At 43.2% G+C, this 17296-nt stretch overlaps 1 protein-coding gene across 1 annotated transcript; it reads left to right on the top strand.

Annotated features, from left to right (window-relative positions):
• Positions 1-1619: 1619 nt before the first annotated feature.
• On the top strand, positions 1620-15630 carry ed (hemicentin protein echinoid; the record flags this gene model as incomplete). Its single annotated transcript, XM_076209384.1, is given in 9 exon segments — positions 1620-1821; positions 5672-5929; positions 7812-8008; positions 8769-9899; positions 10034-10888; positions 11025-11218; positions 11327-11483; positions 11735-12088; positions 13095-15630. Coding segments are annotated over 9 exon segments (3512 nt in total), but the record flags the coding sequence as incomplete, so codon positions are not given.
• Between the last annotated feature and the right edge of the window lie 1666 nt (positions 15631-17296).

Here is a 17296-nt window from a genome sequence, read left to right as displayed (position 1 = left end):
AATACGTTAAGATGAAATAATGTATCTCATGGCTGTCCTCTTTATATATCTTATTATGGCTGTCGTGAATGGTTTTCATCACTTGAGGGGAGGACTTTGTTTCAAGTGACTGAAGATCGTATGGTTTGTTTGACCCGGTTGCAAGCACTTTAAGCTAGTTAGGATGGGTTTAGGTCGTTTTCATTAATCGAACCAGGACGGTAGCAGACTCCATAGGTGTTGTTCTGAGACCAGACAATTTCATTCAGTTCGAGAAGAAACATAAATGAACGAGGTATCATTCTTCTTCTTATTATTTTTTATCATTATTATTATTTTGTTGCTATTATCATTATCATTATTATTACTGTTTTTGATGGGTATATGGGTAGTTTTAGATGAGGTGAAGAAAACCTCGAGTTTTGTTATGTTCTCTATTTTACCGGCGCTTCTACCCCTGTAAACAATTTTGATTGTAGATCTTTGAAATGAATAAGATATTTAGAGGCAGAAAAAATGGAGAGAGAGAGAGAGAGAGCAGAGGACTAGGGAGGGGGGAGGTGTAAGGGAGGGAGGAGGGACACGAATGAGGAAGAAGGAATGGATGGATGGGTGGGGCACCGGGGCGTGACCCCAGGCCATACCCGGTCACGACCTCACACACTACTGACCTTGATCGGGCTCTGACCTTGCTCGTGCTCTCAAGCGGCAAATGAGATGCGGAGAGGTGCTGGACGCACGCAAGAGGTGTGAGGGGAAGGGGGGAAGGGAAGGGGCGTGCCAAGCTTTCCCTTGCATTCCGTGATAACAATGTCGCAATGGGTAACCATGGCAACGCAATCCGACAGGAGATTTTTCTGTCCATAACAAGGCCGGGTGGAAATAAATAAATTAATAGATAAATAGAATAAATCGTAGTCCACACAGTGATAATTTTTTCTATTGAGGAACTCCGAAAGTAGAAAAGATTTTTTTTTATTATATATTTCCCTCCTATTTTATATTTCTAATCGAAAATTCTATGGAAGTCACATAATAAAGTCGGTTTCAGATATGCTTGTTACGACGAGACACCAAGTCTGAATCCAGGAGATGATTGGTTACACTTGATTAGATATTTATCAGTATATAAAGCTCATATCACATGATTGATATATATATATATATATATATATATATATATATATATATATATATATATATATATATATATATATATATATATATCCGGAGTTACTGTCGCACCACATGTGGATGACACAAACATGTAATGTGGATGTTATTCGTGTGGATGACGTCATCAGTAACGCATATTTCTATGTAAATGTGATATTTCACATAATGTGGATCACAAGCACACTGTACTCGTAGTGTTCTCACTCATCTAGGTCACATGTGGCCCACATGTATGTGGTTCGCCATCTGCCTAAGCTGATTGTTTGTGGTCTGGGTTGCCCGGTGTCCAAGATAAATATATTCATTTGCGAGTGTTATAAACAACAACCTATTATTTTTATTTCTTGTCAAATGGTTCCTATATATATAGCTGAAATGTTGTATATCTAACTCCATTAATACATCGATGAACCTTATATATTTTGAATAAAAATATTAACGTTTTCTCCTCTCTCCTGCCGCAGGTGTGGCTGTTCTAGATAGCTCGAGGTCGACCCGGCGGGAGGAATCTTCGGACGTTCGCGAAGGCCAGGATGTAACCCTCCAGTGCCGCTTCAACCACCCGACGCTCCTGTCGGGGGGTCAGATCTACTGGATGAAGCAAGAGCGCAATGGCCAGAAGGACAACGTGGCTATTGGGGAGATGCCCCTGGGGCAAAACTACAGGTATGTAGGGCCTTACAGTATCTGACGGGGGTTGGGTCAAAGTGAAACTTTCCTCGTGGTAGTTTTTGTTTTTTTGTGAAGATTTTTTGGCCGTGGAGGGCTTTGCCCAGCTGAGAAGATTCGTTTGGAGACAGAAGAGTAAGTGTTTATTGGTTCGATTTAATGCCTTCAGTAGGGATAAGTGTAAAAGTAAAATGTAAATGATATGGCAAGTACCCACTTCACAAAAACGTCCACGATAAGAAAACGCTGTTCCAAACTCCAAAGTCCGGTCCAGTAAGACTCCAGAGGAATTTGAAGAAGTTCCTCGAACAGAATAGATCCCGAAGTGGAAGCAAACTCCAGTAAGAGTCCGAAGTAGAAGGCTCCCTCTCCAGACCCTCTCTTCCCAAAGGGAAGCAAGATAACCCAGGTTCCTCTGCCCAGGGGATGTGTAGTCTTACGAGGTTCCACCATCCAGGAGGGGAACAAACTTCTGCCGAAAGAGGTTCCTCCGCCCAGGAGGTGGATCGACTTACCGGTAGAGGTTATTTTGCCCAAGAGGTGACCAGACTTCTGCCGATAGAGCCTCCGCCCAGGAGGGGAACAGACCTGTCGATCGAAGAAACCCTGCGCCGCGCCAGACCTCCGGCTGTGCTGACGGCGGGGAGCTTGCATTCCCGCACGGTGGGTCGCTGATTTCCTGAAGAAGGGAGTATGTAAAGATAGAGGGCGTCGGGGTTCACCGGCAGCTCGGAGGAGGGAGGGAGGTCTTCTCGAGTTCCTAAGGACGGTGGTCTTCTTAGGTTTCTAGGATCCCCGTTCCTCCCAGAGGCTCCTTTCACAGGGCCCTTCCGCCTAAGGGACCCAATGGGGTGTCGTCCCATCCCTACCCCTCACTGGTAGACATTATTTCACTCCCGCAATCCTCTTTCCTTCCACCCTCCCATGTGTGTGTGTCTATATATATTTCGGTGTCTGTCTCTATCTTCCTCTTTCTCCTTCATTTTCACACTAACTCGATAGCCGTTTCTCCCTTCCTCCCAACTCCTCTCCCTTCCTCCCAACTCCTCTCCTTTCCTCCGTCGATCCGCTCGCTCCGACGAAGGACCGCGAGGTAGGGCTGACTGCTGGTGGGAGGAGGAGACGGGAGGGAAATATTCGAACAAATTTCACCTGCTCCACTTTAAGGCGTTGCGCTCTCCCTCCTACCCTCCCTCCCTCCCTTCTTCACCCATTCACTCACCCCCCCCTCTCTCTCTCTCTCTCTCTCTCTCTCTCTCTCTCTCTCTCTCTCTCTCTCTCTCTCTCTCTCTCTCTCTCTCTCTCTCTCTCTCTCTCTCTCTCCTTCCCTCCTTCCCTCCCTCGCCTTACCCCTACCTCTATTTTTCTACCCTTCCCTCCTTTTCCTTCTCCATCTCTCCCACCCTCCCTATCCCTTCCTCCTTTTACTTCCTTCTCCCTTTCTCCTTCTCCTCACGTTGTTCTTCTATACTACCCGTCCCTCTCTTCCCCTTTCCCCTAATTTCTTCCCCAACATTTCCTTTTGTCTTTGTTATCCAGCTTTCCTTACTCTTCCTCGCCTCTTCCTACTCCTCTACACTCATGTCTGACAGCCCCCCCCCCTGGGGTGCTTTTGCGTCCACGAGATGGGGACGAAGCCTAATACACCACAGGCGTAATGCGCTTACTCGAAAAAGATACGTATGCGTCAATTTACAATGACTGCAACATACTTGTACCTTTCAGGCGAGCATCAGAAATGTCTCAAGAAAAGAGAGAAAAAGGAACACACACACACACACACACACACACACACACACACACACACACACAATATATATATATATATATATATATATATATATATATATATATATGCTAATAAGAACACGGGTACGTGTGTTCACTTATGCAAAGTAGACCACTTGGAAAAAGGAAACTAACGAAGCAGAGCGCTTTCGTATATTACATCTTCAGTGTAATATACAAAAGCGCTCTGCTTCGTTAGTTTCCTTTTTCCAAGTGGTCTATTTTGCATAAGTGAACACACGTACCCGTGTTCTTATTAGCATATATATATATATATATATATATATATATATATATATATATATATATACATATACATATATGATTGAATACGACAGCATTCTGGAAGTTGTTGATTTTCTTTCTTGTGTTTTCTATTTTTCTAATTATATTCTTCCCATGGATAGCATGGGTATAAACCAATTCCTTATAATTCTTCATTTTATTACACGACGTTTCGTCTCTAATAAGACATCTTCTGGTATTTTCTGTTTTTAAAGATACAATAAATATTTAAGATCTTTAAAAACAGAAAATACCAGAAGATGCCTTATTAGAGACGAAACGTCGTGTAATAAAATGAAGAATTATAAGGAATTGGTTTATGCCCATCCTATCCAAGGGAAGAATATAATTAGAAAAATAGAAAACACAAGAAAGAAAATCAACAACTTCCAGAATGCTGTCGTATTCAATCAAACATGTTTAAAAGAGAACCTGCTCCCAAAATACACAAATATATATATATATATATATATAGGTTTATAGATATATATATATATATATATATATAATATATATTGCTGGTAACCCCTCAGGAAAGCAGGAAACACGAAATTTCCAAGCGCTTTTCGTGTATTTCACATTTCAGGGGAATACAAATGAAGGTATACCTTCATCTGTATTCCCCTGAAGATGTGAAATACACGAAAACGCTTGGGAATCCCGTGTTTCTTGCTTTCCTTAGGGGTTACCAGCACATTTTGGATCACGTGCCAGTTTTGTGAATTATCTACACACACACACACACACACACACACACACACACACACACACACACACACACACACCATATATATATATATATATATACTGTATATATATATATATATACATGAACCAGTTGTATTATGCCACCTTGTCCATCATCCTTCTTCGCCTGCTTCTGGTCTGCTATACCCACTCGCACTCCTACTTTCTATTCTTACTCCTCCTCCTCGTCCTCCTCCTACTGCTTCTGCTACTCCTGCTCCTGCTACTACTGCTCCTTGTACTCGTACTCCTATTGCTCCTCCACCTCCCAACTTCGCCCTTCCGCCAGCGCAAGGGTAAGGTAGAAAGTTCGCTCTCGAGGTTCAAGGTCTGCTGTGGTTTCCTCTCGTGCACAGTTGCGCACTCAAGCTCCTGCTTGCCCTTACTCCTACCAGACACAGACAGGCACACAGGCAGACACACAGACACATGCAAAGTCACACAAACTCTTAGTATTAAGCCTCTCACGGCCTATAATAAGCGCCTTCCCACTACGCGCATTTTTTTTTCACGAGTACCCACACACACTCAATACTAAGTGTGTTATAATAAGCGTTCTCTTATTACACACAATCTATTTTTCTCTTACGTACACGCACACTCACTGACGTTTTCCAGAACGACATGGGATTGGGTTTCAATGTACCTAAGGGGTCGATACAGGAGTAGGGCCCTTCATAGTGAAGTAGACAATTGTGGAGTAATTTTCAAATGAACAAATGATTGTAACGAAAGTAAGACTTGTGGGTGCTCTCATGAACCAATCGCATGAAATTCGGTTTACTTGGAAGTATTACGACACAAAATTCGTATTCGTTCTTTTTACCTACGAGTACGAATACGCCCAGTTCAGATACAATTTCTAATGGCCTGGTTCGTTTTACTTGTAAATATAACTATATAACTTGATGTGCGTATGCCAAGGACGTTACCAATGTACTATAGATTATTTGTATATTTTAATGAAATTCTGCCAAGTATTCTTTCCCATGATCTTATATTTAGACGTTTTTTCCTTTCCTTACAGGGTCGAGCTGGTACCGGAGGAGGGCCGGTATGACTTGACCATCAGCCATGCCACCTACGACCGGGACAACGGGATGTTCGAGTGTCGGGTGAAGGAGGCGCAGACGGGGTCGGACTTGCACACCACCACGGTCAACCTGACCGTGCTTATCCCGCCGGGGAGCCCACATATCACGCCGGAGGCGCCGACGGCGACCGAGGAGCAGGCTACTGATCTGACGTGTTCCTCGCAAGGCGGTTCACCTGATCCTCAGATCATGTAAGGATGTTTTTTTTTTTTTGGTGTGTGTGTGTGTGTGTGTGTGTGTGTGCGTGTGCACGCGCGTATGCGTTGATTCCCACCATGAAAACCATATTTTGGTGCTAATGCCTTAATGTCTATACAAGAAAGTAACTATTACAGCAAAACAACTGATGTATAGAAAATGTATAGTATAGAAATGTAAGATATATATTTTCAAGACTTTTGCAACCGACTGTTCTCCGTGTGTGATCGGTTGCCTGTATCCGTGCGTGCGCGCGCATGCGCGTATGTCGCGTTCATTCCCGCTCAACACGTAGAGCGGAGCCTGATGAAATCCAGAGATGAGCAGGAGACACTTGTATCTCCTTTTCCTCCTCCTCCCCCCTTCCACTATTATCATAACTCTCATCCTCCTCCTCCTCCACATCTGTCAGTTCGGGAAGGACTCGACCGTCACTTCAACTTGTCCCTATTTCACCCAACTCCTCCTCATCTCCCTCCTCCTCCTCCTCCTCCTCCTCCTCCTCTAAACCTTAATTTTTGCGTTGACTATTCATTCGCAACCAGCCTCATACTGCTTCGTGTTTCCTCGCTATCAATAATTTCTTCATCATCACTATTTTTGTATCCTTTCTTTTCCTTCTCACTCTCCTCTCCTCTCCTCTCTTCTCTCCTCCCTCTTCCGCTCCGTCCCTCTCGCTGTACCTCCCACCTCATCTCCCTCCTCAATTTTCTTTTTTTTTTTTTTTTTTTTTTTAACCTTTTTTTGTCTTAGCTCCCACTGCTCACTTTTTCCTCCTTCCTCTCTTCTATAGTAGTCTCTTCTTGATACTTCTTCCCCTTGGTGTGTCCTCCCGTATCGATAACCTCACTTAGTATTCCCTCGTTGGTATACTCTCATGTTGGTATTCTGACATGGTACGTCCCCTTGGTAATCCTCTCACTCCGCCTTGGCACCTCTCCCTTCGTACTCCCTCCAGTGGTACCCCCCACTTCAAGTACTCCCCTCTAAAGACTCCTCCCCCCACCCACACACCACCGCCACTCGAAACTTGGTCTTACAAGCGCTTCCTTCATTATTCTGGTGGGTGAGTGGTATCACTCCAAGCTGGCTCCGTCGGGGAGATCCTGAACTGCCAAAGCCGTCAGTGCCAAGCACAAAGAGTGCCACTGTCCCGGTTGAAAGCGAGTTGCCCTTGAGGGAGGAGATGGTGGTAGATGTCGAGGGATGGGAGGGAAAGGAGGAAGAGGAGGACGAGGAGGAGGACAAGAATGAGAAGGACGGCGATGAGATGTAGGAGAGGGAGGTAAACAAAGAAGTCAAAGAACGAGTAGAAGGAAGACGAGGAGGAGGAGGAGGAGGAGGTGACGTATGGTATATCAGCAAGTGTGATAGATTATCAAAATAGTTTTAGGGACTTTGAGGAAGGCCACCAGAATAATATATGTGTGAATTTGTGATACAACATACACCAGAATGCCAAAACTGCGATCGTTTTGATTTTATACTTTGTACCGGCTGGGCTCTACAGACAAGTGGGTTTATCTTAACGTTTCAGGGATTTGAGTTCAGTAGCAGAGGTGGCGATATTTTATATAACAACTGTGAATATATGCAGTTGTGTGTGCGCGTATGCGCATGTGCATGTTGCTTTGTATTCACATCTACATTTGTGATCTTTCACAAAGTGAGAACAAAACCTTTCGACTCTACACTTTTATATACAACAGCCAACCCCTTTTGTGTGAATTCCATGAACATGTCTGGCAGCATATATGGCAATATGTTATGATTGCCATTATCGTGAAATGTTTTTAAATAAACTGAGACATACATAACATATGGTAATCCGTAGCGGATAATTCGTGCCTCACCACCTGACCTTTCCTTCTACAGTTGGTACCGCGAAGGTTCGAATACAAAGCTCCTGAGTGTTCTCAAACCAGGAGGAGGACGGGATTTCCCCACCACTTCGGTCCTGACCATCAACCCGAGGAAGGAGGACGACGGCGCCGAGTTCCGCTGCGTCGTGTGGAACCGTGCCCTCACCAATGGCGAGAAGATGGTGTCTAAAGTCAAGCTTAATGTCAACTGTAAGTCCTGTGTCATGTTGAACGTTGACTGAAAACCCTCTGTCAAACTTAAGGTTAATTCTTATGTCAAGCTTAATGCTCACTGTAATTTCCCTGTCAGGCTTAACAATATGTAAATAATAACATTAACTATAATTCATATGCCAAGCTTGCTAACTCTAAATTTTATGTAAATTCTGTAGTGATTGGCATTATTAGCTCCTTCAATATGGTGATACCTCTCATCCGAATAAATTTGTCAGATGTTGGCTGGCATTGCTGGTCATATGTATTTAGAATCTGGGGTTGTTCTCTGAAACATACATACATACATACATATACCAAGGGCTTTCCTCCCATAAAAGGGAGGTAACCAAAGTCAAAGGCATAAATCCACTGCCACACATTTCATCCCCACATACTCCACTCCCTTTCACTACCCTCCCTCCTCCTTTTCTCTGAAACATTCCTCAATAAAATAAGTTTCCCTAGTCTGGGGTCGTGCTCTGCAACGTATACACAAGCTACCCCTAGATTCTGGATTCATGTTCTTATACATACATTTATACCCACACAATATGTTTCCCCTAGATTCTTGGGTAGTTGAATGCTCACCCAAGTAATAAGATTAAGAATGTGTTACAATTATTAGCAACGATTATCAATAGAAGTAAATCTTGTACTAAGCAAAATATAGTGTCACATGTCATGCAGATAGTTAGATTTGATATTATTTTTATACAAAGCCCAAAATTAAAAGAAAATGTGTTTTCTTTTCTAGATTACCCAAGAATCACCATTGGACCTGAGAACCCATTCCGTGTAGAACTTGGCTCGAATGCAATACTGACGTGTTCCGCTGACGCCAAGCCGCCCGTTAACAACGTTCGCTGGACGCGGAACGGCCGCTTCCTCGGGACCTCGAACGACCTCGAACACAATCCCGTCAAACTCGAGGATGCTGGACGATACGTCTGCCAAGCCGAGAACGGCCTCAAGCATACAGTCGAAGAAGCTGTAACCCTCGACGTGCTGTATGCCCCCAGAGTCTCTGTCATCTCGAGCAAGGACGTGGAAGAGGGTGAGGACATTCTCATCTTATGTAACGTGACCGCAAACCCTGCTCCTGTGAAAACCGAGTGGCTGAAGGAGGGAGACGAGACCTTCAGGCAAAGCGGCGACATCCTCCGCCTCAATAGTGTCTCGGCCGTCAACCAAGGGAACTACGTCTGTCGCTCCGTTAACGTCCTCACACCTACAGGAGGAGACTCCGTTGACCGTGAGGGAAATGCCACTGTAGCGGTGCGTGTGCGCCATGCCCCTGGTAAGACCTTCATCACACCCTCAGAACCTATCGCAGTCCAGGACGAAGCTCTGACCTTGACCTGTGGTGCCAACCCGCCAGGCTGGCCTATGCCAACCTACCGCTGGTGGCGCCACGGCTCCGAGACGACGCTAACGCATGGCGCCAACTACACTATCCCAACGGCGACACTGCAGATCGAGGGTACATACTATTGCCAGCCCAGGAACAAGCTGGGCAAGGGTACCCCGGCGTCTGTGGCGCTGAAGGTCTACCAGGCCCCCAAGATTTTAGACGGTCTCAAAGACGATGATATCATATCGGCCGGGGAGACAGACTACAGCATCACCTGCAGAGCTCAGGGTAAACCAGAACCTTCCATAAGGTGGCTGAAGGATGGAGAGGAGCTTGGGTCGTCTGATTACTATACAGTGTTAGTAGAACAATCAGCCCAGGATTCTGCCTTCACTGTACAGTCCACGTTGCAGTTCCTGGGGTCAAGTCGTGTCAAAGACAATCAGGTCATTCCTCAGGACAGGGGTGTTTACGAATGCGTCTTCAAGAACGATGTTCGTGAAGTCTCCAGCTCATTACTCCTCAGGATAAAGCGTAAGTAATTTTGGTCTTCTCAACATGAAGAATACTTTAATGCTTTTTTCATGCCAATATTTTCATTCCAGTGCCCTTGTATACACAGCTATTTGGTTTCAATGTCCAGTTATAATTCACTGACTTTCTTGCAGATTCTCCAATAACTGTCCACAAAGCAAACAAGGTTGCCTTTGATGTTGGTGAGGATGCTGTGATTGAGTGCCGCATGCAGTCGTTCCCTCCTGCAGAGTTCCAGTGGTTCTTGGGCCCCAATGAAGTCAAAGCAGATGGTTACCACTATGAGCAGAACTTCACCAAACTTCCTGATGATGTTTATGCATCTGTGTTGACCTTGAGGAGCGTGACGGAGAATGAATATGGAAGCTACACATGCAAAGGATCAAACAGCATGGGTGAACATAGTACTAAAATTTCCCTACAATCCAAGGGTCCCCCAGAGTTCCCAACCAACCTTCATATTGTGTCAAAAGGTTTTGATTTCCTCGAACTAGGATGGGAAGAAGGTTTCAATGGTGGCTTTGCAAACACCAAGTTCTCGGTCTTGTCCGAGATGCCCTCAGGAGTTCAAAAGAAGTATGATTGCCAGACCCGGAATCCTTGTAAGATTAAGAATCTTAGCCAGCAGACTACATATAAGCTCCAAGTACGAGCATACAATGTGAAAGGGGAGAGCATATATTCAGATGCACTTGAAGGCACAACTTTGGTCAATGAAGCCTCAATTCCTGTACCTCAGTTAGTCTATTATGAAATCAGCAATAACCTGGTCAGCTTTAATGCCGATCTCACTGGACTTCGATTGAATGGTCATGTTGAGGTTCAGAAGACGGATGATGCTGAATGGGTCTCCTTACCTTCAGAAGTTAATGTGAAAATTGACCATGGGGAGATGCAGCTAGGGGATGAACCTGTGGCTGCAGTTAGAGTAAAATTGTGCACACAAGGACCTGTTCCTTTGTGTGGAACTTCAGTCACAGCAGATATGGGTAAGTAAGGAAACTATATGTTGATTTGCCATTTGCAGACAACCAGATTGAAAATTTCTTAACAAGTAATATGACAGTATGTGATACAAAGACCCTTCTTTAGATAATATTTAAAACAATTTCCTTTTCCTTTCAGTTGACACTTTGCCAGCCCGTGCTCCCAAGCGAATGTCTATGCAGTACATGGTTGCTATAATTGTTAGTAGTGTCGTATTTGTTGCCATTGTTGCTCTGGTCTTCATCTGTTGCTGCTGCAGGAAGAGGAACAGCAAGTTAAAGAATAAAACAGCTGAGATTGATGTTTCCCATCGTGGAGTAGTTACACAACAGGTAAGACCATATCAAATTCCAAAGAAATGCACACTGTGTCTCACATTAATGTTTGTTCCACTGTATTGTAAATGTTTATCCCTTGAATAACACCACTGTACATTACAGGCGCCTCCACCCCCTTACTATACAGTCGGTATGGACAACAAAGGTATGGAGAACTCTACTGATGGTGGACTTGATGATCCAAGCAAGCATGCAATATACAACAGTCATGGCTATGGTCACAGTGGCCAAGGCATACATAATGGACAGTCAAATACAGGTAAATAATTGAAGTAATTTTTAACAATCAGGCTTAGGTACATTACTGTAAATGGTCCATTAAATTCTGCCACAGTAACTCTATAGACATCTATTCTGGCTGATATCAATTTTAGATAGTTAATGGAGTAAATTGAGTCATCTAGATATTATTTACTAATTCATATTGGAAGGATTACCTTGTCAATTGGATATAATATAGAGCCCTGTTTACACAACACACAATGTTCATAATACTTTCTTCTTGTACAGGAATGGGTTACATGGACAACAGCTACTCCAATTCCAACAATGGTGGGTCAGTCAACTCACAGGACTCCCTTTGGCAAGTGAAAGGCCACCATGGAGGCAATGGAAATGATCCCCAGATGGGCATGGGAGGTGGTAATGGTAACCCAGATTCCCGACATGGATACCAGTATGATCCTATGCTTCATGGTGGTTATGGTGTTACTGGATATGATGACTACAGCCACTATCCTCCACCTCAGCACCAAGGACCACCTCAGCACCATGAAGAGTATCCCATGTCACGCAACAACTACTACTCCAATGGTGACCCATATGCTGCTGTTAACAAGCCAAGGAGAAGGATGGACCCAATGGGTAAATAGATATTTTTTCAAGTTTGCTATTGGAGGGTGGAGGGGTGTGGGTGGAGGGTGGAGGGATGTGGAGTGTATTCAGGGATGGAGTGGGTGGGAATGATTTTATGCCTTTTCCTTTTTGGCTACCTCCCTTGTAAGGGGGAAAAAAGCCTTGGTATATGTATGTATGCTATTGGAGAAGTCTGTTTAGGATGGTCAGAAGTTTCTGTGTGGTTAGTAGACCTTGTGTGAGTGTGGAGGGTGGAGGGGTGTGGAGTGTATTCAGGGATGGAATGGGTGGGAATGATTTTATGCCTTTTCCTTTTTGGCTACCTCCCTTGTAAGGGGGAAAAAGCCTTGGTATATGTATGTATCCTATTGGAGAAGTCTGTTTAGGGTGGTCAGAAGTTTCTGTGTGGTTAGTAGAGGTTGTGTGAGTGTTGGGAATGGTTTGAGGTGAAGGTGCTACACCAGGGTGGTGTAATGTCACTATGATTTTTAAATGTGTATATAGATGGGGGGCTGAGGGAGGTAAACATGAAGGTGCTAAGCACTTAATAGAAAATGAACTTGGGTAACTGATATTAAATTATACAAGTTTCTTCAGTTGCTGGATTTCATCTTGATTTTTTAGATTTAACTGAATAAGATTGCCTAGTAAGCAAAAATATGAAAGCCATCATCCTCTGGTGCACTGGTGGTATAATCAGAAGCATGCTGCTCTCTCATTCACTTAGCTGTGGGTTCAAATTCTGCACTTATTTGTAATTCCCAGCAGTTCAAGTACATAGGGCAAAGGTGATGGCTTTGGCTGCAGCTACATGCCTCTGGTATAGGTTCCTCACCATCACTAATGGGAAGGGGCTAAGGAGTCACTTGCTCATTCATTTGCAAATATTGTAGTGATAAAGGAGGAAATGACAACTTCTAACCACCTGATAGATGAAAGTACTTTAGGATGTTAAACCACAAATCAAATGTAGTTTTGTGTAAGTGATGACTAATGCAGAGTTTTAATTTTGCAGACGGCAGTTATGATGTCAGCGGTATGCCTGACCCTTACATGGATCACCACGACACCATGGATGTCGACAACAAACCACAAATTTCCTTTGATGAATCCCTCGAGTCCGGCTACTCTACACCTAACTCACGTAACCGGCGCATTATCAGAGAAATCATTGTGTAAAGACTATGCTGAATAACTGCAATGTGTTCATGTGAATTATAAACAGGGGGATGGAGGGTGGAAAATTGGCCATAGTGGGAGTGGAGGGGATATATATGGAGTTGCTAAGAGGATGCTATTCTGTGATGCACTTACAAGTTGGTTTCCTGTCGAGGTGCTGCGTGGTGCTCTGGTGGGCTTGGCAGCATCACACCAAGCCCCTAAACTTCATCTCCACATCAATCTCGATCTGAACCCAAATGTCTTCCATGTTTGTAACAGATCTATCCATCCATCCATACATCCAACATCTTCCACTCCCATACCCCACCTCCTCCCAGACTTGCATGAAACCCCAGGGGAGTAGGTCTAGAGGAGATACGGGATCATGGGGAAGCCCACAGGGACCAATGATTGACTGAGCTGATCTCGCTATGCAACCCCAAACCCACCTAGCCATTTGTGGCTGTAAAAGACAAATCCCGCCTTCTAAGACACGACTCCCCGGTCATGTCTAGTCTAGGTCACACCAAGCTGAATGGGCATGAGTAAAGGTGCGAGTGATATGTATGAATGCAGTGAGTACATGGTGCCAAGGATGGAGGCCCCTACTGTGAAAGGTAGAGGCTCAAGTAGTAAAAAAGAGTAAGGTATGTCAGAGTCTTATCATCCAAGCACAAAGATAGGTGACCAGAAGCTCAAATAAATTGTCACAAAGTAGGCATGTCCTCCGCTAGCGTACAGTTACCCCAATCTGATGACACCATTCTGCCCACGTGGATCTCTGTTATTACAGGAATCCAAGCCATGGACTCTCTCAGGGTTGTCAACTCTATGAGCAACTTGGCAGACAATGGCACTTGCACCACATGTCACTTGTGCTTGTGCCTTGGGGTCTTGTGATACCTTCAATGAAAAGTTCAAGTAGATTAGTTCTAAAGATTTTTACTTATATGAGTAAGTGTTGCGGCCTCTTGAAATGAATGTGGAAGATGCAAACAATGAGGATAGTGACAGGCACTGTTCTTGAGTGCCAGGTCACCGTGGCCAAGCAATGTACTGTGGTGTATTGTGATCTCAGTCGCTTCAGAGCCAGATTGTCTTTAAGTGTTTTTATTCTCTGTTATTATGTGTGTGAGTGTGTTGGAGCAAATTATTTTATTGGCATAGGAGGTAGAGTGCAATGATATTTATGCCGGATAAACATATTCTTTTAATAACCTGCTAATCTTGCCTCTAATTTACTTGAGTTTCCTTCTAATACTGACGTGTGGGAGGATAAAGGTTGGTGCAGGAATTCATTCCTTAGTTACCTGAAATATCTGGTGCCTTGGCTCCTATAGGGCGTATGACTACAGAGCCAAGATGCTATTTGGGTCCAGGTATGAATCATATATATATATATATATATATAGAACACCATTTTATATGTAGACTAAATCATAAACCCACTGGAGGAGTGGTGTAAATATTTTGATACTTCTCACTTCCCTCTTGGGTGTTTACCATGGTTGTTGCTGCCGTGGCAATGGTCAGAGTTGTGTATTTATTTGATATTTCCTGGGCTATTTTGTCAAAGGTTCATTGGACTTGAGATTTTCTATTGTTTTCAAAATCAGTGTGATGTTTTCACTAATTGGTAGCTTCCACTTATTTTGGGGAGTGATGCAAAATGCAAACTTTCACAATTTTAGGTGACTAAAGTTTATACCACAAATTTTAGCAGAAGATAACATGTTCATAATCTTTAAAAGTATTTTTGTTACTGGTATTCAAATCTAATTCATGAGACACTCATAAGTGGGTGTTAGTCAAGTTACATGCTACAGTATCAGTTGAATCACAGCTCAGAAAAACAGCACCATCACTGCCTTAGTCCAACTAATCTTCTCTGTCTGCTTTTTGAGTTTTCTTGCCACTGTTGCAACAACACTGCTACTACCGCCAACTCACTGCTCATCGCTCTGTATGCCTTGGCAGTTGTCCTTTACATTCCGCTCCAGCCCTGTGCAATATTCTCCCTGTTGCAGCACTTAGATTGCATCTTTTATTCGAGTTGCCAGACCTTGAAAGGATCATAGGTTTCTGAAGTAATTACTTTGCACTGGGTAGGAGCACTTACCCAGAAGAAAGTTAGTGAAAAACATTCTAGATTATTATTATTTTTTTTTTTTCCCCTCTTTCTCGAAGACTTTCCCAGAAAATATATATTTAAATGCTGCCATGTTGCTGCTGAATTTTGTTTAATATTTTGTGTAAATAGTGTAATATATGATACTGTACATTCTTTATTGATTGTAAGAACAATGAATGAAAACAAGATAGGTGTAAGTGAAAAATAGCCATGAAATTTTTGTACTCCTACCGAAATAAATGTGTATGTAACAGTTTAAGATGTTTTTATTTATCCCTCTATTATGTCAGTTACAAGATGTACTGTATTGAAGACCCTTTTCCAATAAGAACAATACTCTGCCTTTATATACAAAGTTTACAATGGCTTTGTTCTGTAGCTGCAATATGAATTTATTTAGGTGCTAGTACAGTGTCTTGATGTATTACTTCTGACACAGATATTGAGTAGGAGACAGGGATGACCCTTTATCCACAAGAAGTTACGATAAAAAGAAAAACAAATGGGTGTTGGATGGGTAGGTGGGTGCATGGCCTGGTTAGGTACCTCCTTTATAAGGGGAAAGAGCCTTTTGTTAAATGTATGTACAGTAACTCGGAAACTAAAATGAATTCAAACAGCATACTTGTAGCATGACATCTTATCTAGAGCATTAAACAATATATATTTGAATAAAACCAACACATTTTTCAGTCTCGTATCTGGGGCATTGGCTGCATTTTATTGTGGAGTTGAAAGCTGCTCAGATGGTTAAAGAAAATGCAGAAAAATGGGAGATAAGCCGGTTGTTTGCTGATGACACTGCACCTGTAGCAGGATCAGAGGAGGGATTAAAGAAGTGATAAGCTTGGGAACATATGCAAAAGAAGGAAATTGAAGATAAATATAAGTAAATGTAAGGTGATGAGATGTACAAGAGGAGAGGATGGCAGCAAATTGGAAGTGATTATTAAGGTAGACTGGAGGAAGTGGATAGCTTTAGATACTTGGGTGCAAATTGGTGGGAAAGGGAGGAGTGGAGGTGGAGATAGAATGTAGATTGAGGGAAGCAAGTAAATAAGTTTGGGATTAAAAAATGTAATGAGAAATAGACATTTGGGAATGTATGCTAAGAGGAGATTGTATGAAGGAGTGATTGTGCCAACAGCTCTGTATGGGTGAGAAATATGGAACAGAAGAGAGGAAGAGTTTAAATGTGTTTGAGATGAAATACCTGAGAAGTATGGAATGGGTTACTAGGCTGGATAGAGTGAGAAAAGGGGAGATGAGGTGAAAAAGGAGTTAGGAGATAGGGTTGGTGAAAGATTATTAGGATGTTTGGACAAAAAAAAAATGAATGAAGAAAGATTAGTTAAAGAGGAGTGAACATGAGGGGCAATAAAGGGGTTTTAAGAAAAGGAATGTCTGTTGAGGAAGGAAGGGAGAAGACAGATGATAAGGGTGAGTGTAGAATGGTTGTGTATGGATGGTGCTGTGATGCATGGAAGGGAGTGGATAGGGGATGGGTGGGTAAGGGAGTATGTGTGAATAATATTTTGACACAGCCCAAAGGGATTTCTCCTCGTCTTCTCTTTTCTGTATGAGGGGCGGGTCGCCGATTAATGAAGCGGCCTTGCTGTAGATGTGCTGTGTCTTGCTGCATTGCTTCTGACTGGCAGTGGGCGAGATGCAGGGATGACTCGTCATCCAAGAGGAACCAAGATAAGAGGGAAGGAGAGGGGTGAGTGGAAGTGAAGTATGTGGGGATGGAATGTGTGGGAGTGGATTTTATGCCTTTGTTTTTGACTAACTCCCTGTTGGTATATGTATGTATGTATGCATGTATGTTCAATTGTTCTTTCAATAAACCCTACTGCTTGCTGGGCACTTTTTACAGCTTTTGTACACTGGAGGGTCGGTTTTAGATATTTAGACACTGACACCTA

The sequence above is a fragment of the Oratosquilla oratoria genome, chromosome 26, assembly GCF_046742065.1.
Source record: "Oratosquilla oratoria isolate Oo_2021 chromosome 26, ASM4674206v1, whole genome shotgun sequence".
In the NCBI taxonomy this organism is placed as follows: domain Eukaryota; kingdom Metazoa; phylum Arthropoda; class Malacostraca; order Stomatopoda; family Squillidae; genus Oratosquilla; species Oratosquilla oratoria.
The sequence above is the reverse complement of the archived record's forward strand: the minus strand, read 5'-3'. Positions and strand labels throughout refer to the sequence as shown.